This window comes from Melanaphis sacchari, unplaced genomic scaffold (genome assembly GCF_002803265.2).
Source record: "Melanaphis sacchari strain LSU unplaced genomic scaffold, SCAv2.0 Contig50_pilon_pilon, whole genome shotgun sequence".
NCBI classification, from domain to species: domain Eukaryota; kingdom Metazoa; phylum Arthropoda; class Insecta; order Hemiptera; family Aphididae; genus Melanaphis; species Melanaphis sacchari.
Window position 1 is genome coordinate 307,200 of NW_020271344.1, and position 12,524 is coordinate 319,723.

General features: G+C 27.4%; 1 protein-coding gene across 1 annotated transcript in view; it reads right to left on the reverse strand.

Annotated features, from left to right (window-relative positions):
- LOC112599339 overlaps positions 1-11,980 on the reverse strand; it is a 47,940-nt gene extending 35,960 nt beyond the window's left edge. The window contains exon 1 of the mRNA XM_025346206.1: positions 11,435-11,980. Within this exon, the coding sequence (XP_025201991.1) occupies positions 11,435-11,464 (30 nt within the window). The 5' untranslated portion in view covers positions 11,465-11,980. The remainder of the gene's footprint in view (positions 1-11,434) is intronic.
- Positions 11,981-12,524: the final 544 nt, after the last annotated feature.

Genomic DNA, 12,524 nt, shown 5'->3' on the forward strand with positions numbered 1-12,524 from the left:
CACACAGTAGATCTTTAAGGATAAAACGTGGGTACCATTACATTATATTGACTTTTTGGATGGAAAATTCCATTAACTATTGGTGTTGACTTTTTACAAGCGTCTATCATGCGGATACCAGTTTGAACTCAGAATGTGTCCCTACGTTGATTTGTTTTGGATGATCTAAAAGCAAAGAAGAGGAATGAATAATATTTCAGGTAAGTGCGTTTGTGCATTACAGTTTCGAGTTTACCACCATACAGCACCAAAAATGATAAAATAATAATAATAAATAAATATATAATAATAATAAAATGTTTGAAATGAAAAAAAGACCGTTTTATGAATGCGATGAATGGAAATATCCCTAAAATTCCTCGAAGTGAAATTCTTTTCGGAACTGTAAAATAATAATAATAATGGTAAAAAAAGAATAATATATATAGCAAGCAACTAGGGTAAGACAAAAACTATTCGCTATATTTGTGTAGTGGTAGTATATATTACGTATATCATATACATAGTATACAATATACATACAACGGCAGTTGGTAAATGTGGCTATTAGTTTTGGTGAGTAGAATTTTATTCATAATTAAAGTTTATAACACAGCATATTTTATGTGTTGATTTATATATATAAATAATATAAGAACACGTTTAACTACCGAGAAGATGGAATATTGTTGCAGTGTTTTTTTTCTCGCTAAAAATAATATAATAAACTATAATATCGTAAATCTTTACGGAATACTATGATAAAGAAAAAAAATTATCTGCGTTAATAAAACAAACAAAAATTGAATCGTACTAATATGTAATGTCAAGTATCTTTAAGTTAGAAACTATTGCAATTTTACACTTCCATTACATATTTATACGTAAACATGATATTACTCATCACAGCATATATATTATATATATATATAGTAGAAATAGATATAGCTGTACCGCAAGTAAATATTTTGAATATAGGTAAATACTATACTTATTACACTATTTATAAATACATAAAGAACGCCGTGCATTATTATATATTATATTAGGTACTCGTACTCATCAGTGACCTCTTCGTCGTCGTCATCTCGTCATCATTGTTGACATAATTGTTAAAAACCGGCACAAGTTTTAGATTATTTCTTTTCTTTATCTTTTTTTTAAAATGCTGCAAGTACACTCGAAAACTAAAAACTAAAATTTAAAAAGGTCATTTATCTTTACTTCGACCGACTGCTGTAACCACACAATACGTTGCTTTAACCGTCCTAACTCCGTGAACTACTTAATGTATTCAATGCTCATTTTTTTTTATTCACTATTATTATTATTTTCCTCGAGAGGAAACCGGAAATCTGGCAAATGTCTGCATAGCTAGCTGTTTCACTACTGTATACTTATATATTATATATGTATATATTGTACGTGTAGTAATTCTGTTTCTGTTACTATTACAACTACACTCTTCCGCTCGGTTATTCTTCCGCGTGACTAGACAAGCACATATTCGAATCGAGAATAATAAAAACTGAAAAATTAAAGAATTATAAAAGTACACATCGTATACCATCATCATAGTCAGTCATCGTATATACACGTATATAATATGATAGGTATTGTGTAGGTACATAGTTTTAAAAATTTGACATGTAAAAAAAAACCTTATTAACCCGAAAAAATAAATCAATAAACTGATATAAAATGCCAGAAACGAAACATGTTTCGGACCGTATAATAATCTCTAGGAATTTATACAATCGAAATTTTGCTGATGCGATCGTATCAACCACTTCTATGCTAGGAGTATTAAAAATTATAAACATTATATGGATAGACTAAATAATACTTGGCTTAAATAAAAAAATGAATTTATTTCCTCTACTCTTAAAACATAATACGTCTAATACCACATACTACAAGATTTTAAGATAAAAGCAAATATGTAAAATAAAATATAATAAAACAAATCAACTTTAGAAAAATACACACAATTTTACAGAAAACAATTTTAAGAAAAGTATAATATAACAATATTATTTATCTTATGAGAATTATTATCATAATTAAACGCATGTTTCAAAATGTTTAAAAAAAAAAAATGATATTTAAATTTTAAACCTGATATTTTTATTGAAACGATAACAACAATTGTGTAGTATGAACGCGTTTTATCAAACACGAAAATGCACGCGTATAATAAATTGTGTTACTACTGATTATAATAACATGACCTCTGGGAAAAAAAACAATAATTTTCATCAAAACTATTTATAACAAAACTATATAATAATATTATGATTAACAACATTGTATGTGGAGCATAGAAAATTAATTATGTATATTGTGCAAAGATAATAGTTTAACAGTTAACATATTAAGAATATATAATATATTAATGTTATAACACTTATAACTTATAAATTATGATTTATAAAAAAACTATTATTATTTTATTGGATACATACGTTCTTTTTAAACGCTCGTCTTTTTGTATTTTTATTTTTTATCCAAAATTGCCTCATCAATCATCTCATCGTTATAACTACTCATTATAGCTTATTATCACCTACACAGTTTAATTATTCAAATACTATGATCAAACATATTAATACACATTTGTATACATCTGTATAAAAAAGAAAAAATCTGCTTGGGTCTTTATATTATAAGTTAATCACTTTTACGGAGTTACTTTATGATCTTAAGACAATTTTGAAAAATTACTGAGAATGTAAATAGTTTTTATTTGATTTATTACACTGCTTTAGTATGTATTTACCACTTATATATGATGTACATATTTTTTTATTAATTTTTATAATTGCGTTATTTTAGCCTTATGATTTAAAAATCCTATAGTGACGCCCATGTTTAAATAGTATATTATGTATACTATGATATAACAATACTATTCTTGGAACAGTACAATACGTTTTTCGTTGTGAATATCAGGGTTTGAGTATACGTGGTGCGCAGAATGCTTGCGTATAAGTCGTCTGGACAATTATCATTGTATTATAATATTAATATAAATATTGTAATATACAATTTGTATTATTTCGACCGTGTGAATTTAAACATCCGCTGCCACCCTGTAGAAGAATACTGGCAACAGATGAACTCCTCTCAGAGCGCATTATTACTATTATTAAATTATTGTATTAATATTTATTGAAGCGACGTTAACCACCGCTAGTTATTTACGGACTTGCACCCTGTTGAACAGGTGTATACTAAATGAATTCGTATGTCGTATACATACATATATATATATAAAATATAAACCAATCTGTTTGATGTTTTTATACTGCAATCTGCACTGTATTTTATACAATATTATAAATGTTAACGAAAATCATTTTACTCGTGAGTCGTGACTGAAGAGAATAACAGAACCGTCGACAACCATGGTGATTATATTATGTTTGCGGAATTCAGGGATCGAGTTTATACATGGTTCATATTATTATGTTGTTTAAAACAATGCAATATTCTTTACGATAACTTCCTTACATTTTGTCTGCTTAAATTTTTATCGAAAAATAGTCAATATCGACAAATTCAATTATAAAATGAAATCTCATTTTTAATTGATTACCTGCGAGAATACTATAATAATAATTTGGTATGATGAGGTTTGTCATAATTTGCTAGCATATGGCTTCGAACATTACTATAATCAGAATAATCATAATCTCATTAAATACATAGCCTGACATAATCTAAGCGTACAAAAAGTCTTTTTTTTAATAGTTAATTATTTATGTTGTTTTATTTTGTACCAAATAAAATTAATAAAATACCTATCAACAACATAAATTATGAGTTATGACTGCATACAAATAATTATGATTGCAGCCAGGTGAAATAAAACAATTACATTAACAAATTCCCGAGAGTCACATGATAAATATAATTTTATTTACCAATTTAAAATTGTTAATAGAAATAAGTAATTGTGCAATATAGCCAATAAGTATAGGTATCATATAAATAAATCAAATTATTAAATGTATTATATTACCTTTGAGTGAAAGTGATTTGTACTAGGTATTGTATATTTGTATACAATTTAAAGTTTTTTAAACCTCAACTTGACAATTGTTTTCATGAATATATTTTGATGGTTTTATAACTTTATCATAGTTTGTGTTTGTCTATTAGGTACTTAACATTTCAAATTATTGTTTTTCCAACACTTTTTGTTTCACAACGATATCTACTATCTCAATACTATTGCTAATATTTTAAATTATAACAATAATTAGTACATTCTATTGTTTTATTTAATTAAATATAATATGCTTTGCCCGCATTTCTTTTTATATCAGTTCTACTATTGGAAATCAGAATACACATTTTTAATGTTATTGATTTTTAAAGCAATATTTACAAAATAAAGTTTTATTGGTCGAGCTTATACTACATCATGTTATTTAATATTGTATTTTTATGTTTAGGTAAATAGAAAAAAATTTAATCTAGATAATATGTATACACTTCTGAAAGTATATTCGTTGATACATTGTAACGAAAGTAATTTTGACTATTGCCGATAATTGATTAACGTATTGGGATATAAAAATTTTAGAATTATCGGTAAGTAATCAGGCAGCAATATTGTATATAGTCAATTGAATAACTTTGGATCAGAATTCTTGTACCTACTACTACTTACTAGTTATCGCAATTTATATTTTTGAGACACAACTCACGTGTAACACTGTAACCTACATATCAAATTATAATACTCACAAAAAATAGTTGTAAATATAAATTTATAAGTCTTAGATTCGACATATCACAAAGTATTTCGCTTCGTTTCAACAAAATGAATTACTTAATAAAAATATTCTATTGATTAATAACGAATAAAAGTTGAAAAAAAATAAATGATACATAAGTAAATTAAATTTTATGCAATTATGTTAGGAAAAAAAATGTGTATACCTTCTATCTATCTTGTATTATCTATATATATGTATAAATAAAAGGCAATGTTTTTGTATAAAAAAGTGATCCACAGCTAAGTCATGATTTTAAAATTTAATATATAAGTAATTCTATACCAAACAATTCCACCGCAGTCAATTTTTTAAATTTTGCATTTTAAAGGAGAATACATACATGGATTTGTTAGCTCACAAAAAACGAACAATTTTTTGTTGTTTTTTTAAGATTGCCATTGGTCACAAAAATAAAATAGTTATTATAATTGGATATATCCTATTATAATTATGATTTTAATTTGTTTTATATATTTGGTCAAAACCACCCAAATAATTATGTTAAAATTATGTATAGTTTATATTTAATTAAGAGTTTAAAGTTTAAACAGGGACACAAGTATAGATCCACTGACATTTAATTTATCACGGGCAACGCTATATAGTATTAACTATAATTAATACATAAATAATAAATATATCTACAATCACTATATAAAATTAAAAACATAAAATGGATGACCATAATGTAAATCCATAATTTTTGAACGATTTTCATGAAATCTTTGTCAACAGATTTAGAAAGATCCGAAATGTCATAGACTACTTTTTGTTACTTACTTTTTACTTTTTAACATATAAATATTTAACTCATAAGTCATAAGAAACAATTTAATTTATACATCGTAGCGTTGGTTATAGAAAATAAAATAGTTATTATAATAGGATATAATTATAGGCCAGGATTTTATATTTTACTAAAACAACCCAAATAACTGTATTAAAAACCTGTGCAGTTTACATTATTTAACGGAATATAAAAAGATGTAAAATTACAGGTATTTAATTTGTCACGGACAACGTCGTGTATTTATTCTTTGTGGATCATCTAATACTTATTTAATAACTGTGAAAGTTTTTTGATTAACTAGTTATCTCTTAGTTTTCTCATTTAAAATAGGAATAAATAACGCCCGTTATTGATCCACATTAATTTTTCCGTTAATTTGTAAATTATTTATACATTTTCATGATTAAGATCAACATTTTATTTTATTAACTATACTTAGTTTTTATGCTTATGTTTGTAGGTACCTATACAATTGATGTACCTACTGTTAATAATTTATGTTAATATTATAAATATGGATAGTTAATAATTAACCTATTCTTTTATAATATATTTAATTATTATTCAGTTTTATTAAATTTGCGTTTTGCGTATAAGTTCGAAAATTACGTTATCTGCACCTAGTCACAATAGTATAATACTGAATATGACGATTGGAAATATATACATAATACATTTGTGGATACAACTTATTACGCATACTAGGTTTCTCGTCGTGGTACTCTCATCCACGGGATCACACTAATCAGTCTGAGTGTCCGAGACTGTCACATTTATCGTAATAAAGAGAGCTTATATTATAATAATACGATTATTACCATTAATATTTCGTTCACTGTTGTATTAAATAATAATATGGGATAACCGTCAATCCGACACACTCGCAGCTAAAATGCGTCCGGTTAAATGATGACGACGATAATCAATATGATTGTGTAAAATTTTTTTCTTTTCAAACATTTATTGTAACACATGTTGGTCGCACCGCCATAAGTTATTACAATATATTATTACTACTGTTGACGGGTATTAAATAATTAAGTCGATTTCACGTAAATATAATACTTCAAGGAACCACCGCCGGGACGTATCGATCGAATAGGATTTTAATTATTTATTAAAAAAAACCTAGTGTGGCGGAATTAATATGTTTTATTTATAGGTGTGTAATAAAATATTTATTCACATTATTACGATGGCGTTTAATAATTTATACCAATGTAAGTGTGCAAGTTCAATGATGGAAGTCGATTTCGAATAATATACTCGTATCTTATATACATATTATATTATTAATACATTTATTATAAATTTATATTATTACCAAATTACCAACCCAAATATATTCAGCACATAGTTTAACGATTATAAAATCTATACTGTACATATTTTATCTATATATATACAACAAGTCTCAAAACACCTGGAACGATAACGGTATACATACACTATTATATCTGAAGTGTATATGGAGGGTTAACCACCTCAAACTAGTTAAATTTAATGCTCAAACTATAACATATTTGTGATTTTGGTTTTTAAATTTGAACATTTTTATTAAAAAATCCAATATACCACGTCAAATTCAATATATAAAAACTAAAGTATAAATATTAAATACTTAAAACATTTTCAGTGAAAACTGAAAGATAATAGTTTTAAATTCTATAATTTTAAAATCACAACTGAAAATACCGTGAAGTATATTTTTAAGTTATTACTGGTATAAACAATATTTGTAATAAAAACATAGGTGAAACACTCGTTTTCACAGAAAGTTAAAAAAAAACTTTTATTCTCGTCCTTATCAAATAAATAGTATTCATCAAAAATAGTTTAAGAATCATTATAGCCTCTAGATTTGGCTTATAAATTATTAACAATTAAATCCCTATGTGTAATATTACTATACAATTATATTCAATAATTATTTAATGATTAAAATAAATTGTTATTATTTTTATATATTATACTCGTGACTGTTATGATAGAAATGAGAATCGAATGGTCTTCATTTATGGTAATAATGACTATGGAAATAAAAAATACATAAATCCATGATACACATTTTAGATGGCCATTTTTAGAATAATAAAATTAATCAACTACCAACGTATAAAAATAGATATAACAAACTAGATTTTTAATTTACTAACCTACGGAGATAATATTTAAGGTCTCCAACATGACTACTGTAATCCAACAATAACTTACATAATTTTTATATTTTATTAAAAACGTATTTATATTAGGTACAATAATATAGAAATAATCTAATCCATTTATGTTTACTATAAACTAGCTATTTATTACTATATTTTACATTTTTTTTAAGTCTTTAAATTCATAATTTTTAGACAACATAAATAATTTTATGAATAATTGTTAATTTAAATATATATATATATATATATATTTGAAGTACCACTTATTATTTCAAAAATATTTTTTGTATTATTTCGCTCGTATGTATAGTCAATAAAAAAAAAAAAATTGTTAAATACGTATTAACACATATAGATTTTATAGTTTATACTACTTGTACCTATATAGATATTTACTAATAATTTAAGCTTAACGTATCACTATGACAAGATAACATGCCTAGCACGTTCATATTTTCAGAAGTTTCAGTCATTTATATATCCATATTTCGTCTATGCAATTTATTAGAAAATACACCATTCTATACATATCCTTATAATTTTCTAAATTATTTCAATATTCTATATTATTTGTCGGAATTTTTTTAAGCTTACACCACAATACTTTGTTAAAATTATGATTACAACCTAAAACTAGTATCATAATTTATGGTGTATAAAAATATAATACATATTATCATACATAATATTATTTAATATTATATTTAATCGTCTTTCTTGCGATATTTTATCAATTCAATTACGGTCCTCTATATTTAAGTATATAACGTATTCATTTAGAATTAGTATTATAATTATTCAAACAGCAGTGAATGGTTAAAAAAAAAATTAAATTAAAATTGTTCACAATAGTCACTTCTCACTAGTCACTCGCAGTCCGTACACCGTAACGAAACAATGACAACGATATTCGTTTTACATACATCGAAAGAATAATATAATGCTAACCGATGTGCTCACCTCGACAACGAGAATGTCTACCTGGGCTTATGTATGCGTGTGTCAGTGGCGGAGCATCAATGTGAGTGTATGAGTGTGTTACCACGTGTACGGGTGTTTAAAAAGTTATACGATATTAATTTCGAAGACCTCCCGTAGTTTAACAAAATATTGGATACAGCCTGAAAGCAATATAAAATAAATAGGTATCTACTTGGTATATATTTCTCGTTTATTTCATATAATTTATTTTTTTAGTGTTTTATTTGTTACATACATATATTATTATTATTATACGTCGAATACTTTAGCAGCGACCTGCCACCATGTCGCCATCATATACTTATACATAGGTAATACACTAATTATGGCGCAGACACTCGCGTCTCGCACACATTCATGTTGACACCAGACACACGTATTATTTTGTATTTTTTCATGTTAACAACTATATATATAATACCAACTATTGTACTACGCAACATTACTAAAATAATAATAATAAAAATAATACACGTACTTTATGGAGAAAAATATTCTGATGTTGAAACTTTCAATTATACAAAAATATGTGTTTAAATTAATAAATTATGATACAACAACAATACATTTTTGAGTACCACTTCATGATGGTCTATATAGCTACTAACTTAATATCGAACCTTTATTGGTGTAGAGATAACCTAACAGGAATAAATAATTGTAATATCGACATTACATATTAGTATATTACAATTTTACTATTATTATTGTCGTTTTAGTGTGCTTTTTGACACACAAGACGTTTATTTTTTCAAAACACTTTCCTATCTAATATTATGACCGCCATTATGACATCGTGATGATCGGTATCGTTGTCGTCGCCAGTTGACATTGCACGCCGGATGATAGACGGCCAAAGAATAAATTACATTACAATACGCATTATTGTAAGTAACACAATAAATGATAATAATAATATATTACATGTTTCCTGTGACAAGAACCTGTATACATATTATTATATACGTCGTAGAAACAGGAAACGTCTAATTAAATCTGTATAATAATATTATACGACTCATACACAATTTAAAGAAACGGCAAACGTCCGTATTATTGTCGAAATTGACTTATATATATTTGCAGCGGCGTGCGAACTTTCTTGCATATGACACACCGACCTATATTTTCAGATCCAGTCACAATTTAATAAGGGGGGATGAGGTCAAAGTTTCTCCAAAAGAGTTTGATTTTATTCTTATCTTATTCATAGATAATATTTTGCTGCGTCACAATATTTATCTATATATAATATTTATGCATAGTTTATTATACCAGGTTCGGCTTCTCGCCTCCCGGAAATTGCTCTATTAACCTAATATATTTTATAGGGTTTCTACTGCAGCTGCAGGTGCCGTATCGTTCGGTTTTACGATTGCATGTAGGTATCACACGTACGCGGCACCGGAACCGCAGCCATCTCGCGTTTTATACTTCAATAATAATACACAAATACAATTTCGCGTAAAACCCATTTAAACTGTCTAACCGGCAAACAATACAGGGGACAATATTATAATAATAATATGATATATATATATATATATATATATTATACCAATAACCGATGTATAGATAATATTTACAACAGCAATTTCGAACAGACCGGCCATCATCACCGCATATGTACCATCCCTACTTATATTTAACCGCATCGCACAAATTGTTATTCGTTTCATCTGTTTGTGTATATCTGTAAGAATTGAGGTGTATGTGCTCGTGTTAGCAGCAGTACGCACGCGGGTAAAAGAAAAATAATCGAACCGTATACGCGTAGGCTGTAGTGAAGGTGGTGGAGGCGTCGGCAGTCTGCCGCCTGCAGTAGCCAGCCGGTATTGTGGCATAGGTACTACAGGGTAGGTATTTACAAAAGGTATCTTTCAACGGGTGGGTCACACACATAATATTATTTGTATCGTGATATATTTGTATTATATGCACTTTCTGGCGGGAAAATAATAAAATGACCGACAAAGAATAAAAGATGTTAATATCCGAGGAAACAATACCTGCCGACGCTCGGCTGCAGCACATCTCGTCATCGGATCTCACTCAAGGTCCGTCGCAAAACGTCCGTACCTACGTCTATTTTATCGTACACGCATGCGTACACATTTTAATATTATATAATATACACATAGTGTTATTGTGTTATTCGACACCGTACGTCCTCGACCGTAAATCGTACATCCATATTGTATATTATATATCTATAACCTAACCTTATACATTATATTATTACCTATAGCGAGCGTAGGAAGGTAGCTACTGCCGCGTTTGTTAGGTACTTTATATACGGAGTGATTTATTAGAATAGTAATTTTATGAATTTTTTAAATAAAATGCTTCATGAGTTTTAAGTTTTTATAATGCTAATAAATCTAATTGTTGAAAAAACGATAGTTTATCATTATTTTTTTTTTTGTGGTATTAAACTTTTAAAGGTTTTTTCTATTTTTTTTTTTTTTTAATTTCATAATCTGAAGCAGCTTACCACTTTTCACAAAATATGTTGTACAAATATTTAATACCTCATGGCTATTGAATAATATAAGCTCATTTTATTTATCGGCATCGACTTAGATGAACGAAGTACAACGGAAAGAAATTTATATAAGTACTACTAATGTATTTTTTTTTCGAAAATAGGTGCAAAAACTTCCATTGAAAATTAATATGCTTATAGTTAAATTGATCTCTTTAAAATATAAAAATATAAAACAGCATATTACCTGCATTGCAGATGTGTTCTCGTCCGTCATGCACAATTCGGAATATGGTGAATCGTATACAATTACAGCAGTCGTGAGGCGCCGTCTCGGTTTTCAATGAGGGTGTGTATAAAGAGTTTAAAATATTGCCGACATTAACACAAAAACCAATAGCTTCCAAAAATGTATAATCTAAGCCCACAATACAGAGAAAATATGGTACTCAAAAGAAAAAAGAAACCGTGTCCGAACCGCCAATGAATAGATACGTAGAAAACGTGGTAGTTGGTATAAAACACATACATCTCCTTGGATGAGTTTAACATTATACCGCAGTATATTTTACATTATTAATAAGAATTAGTGAGTACCTGCCTACCACAATTTTGCTATTATAATCATATTATATATTTTCCGGTTGTTGGTCCGAATCGCTGTAGCCGTGTAAGACGTAGGTACGATAAGACGGCGATGATGACGAAAAACGTGAGTGCATTTTTCGTTTGCGTGCGTTTTTACTCGTATAACAATAATTAAACTCGGGATAAAAAAAAAAACAAAACTGGTTATCGGCACCATACATACGCGCTCCATCCTTTTGGAAAAACTAATTTACTCGGACACAATGAACGTACGAGACATGAGTTGGCGGCGACGGCCGGTTTCTTATCTATGTATTATACGAGAAACGATTGTGTGTGATTTGTATACCTACACTATACGTACATACAACAGTATACTGTACAACCGTATAATTACATCGAAATAGTATTATCATTATTTTACGACTAATCATTGACGTGACGATGTAGCTCTTTCGCCATAGCACAGATCATAATAATTATTAATTATTATAATATCTAATAATTTTTTATTTAAAATACTTACCTGAAAAGAAACACTTCTAAATAGTTATTACTCATTCGTTACCTACTTTTAAGGTATTTACGATAAGTTTATTTTTAAAATTCGTATAAAACATAATATTGTATAGTGTTGTATTAATGCAATACAAACACAATATTTACAATATTTTTTATTAATAATGATACACAGCTTTTTAATCTTATAATAAATATATTTATACATAGGAGGTTAGACCTATAAGTAT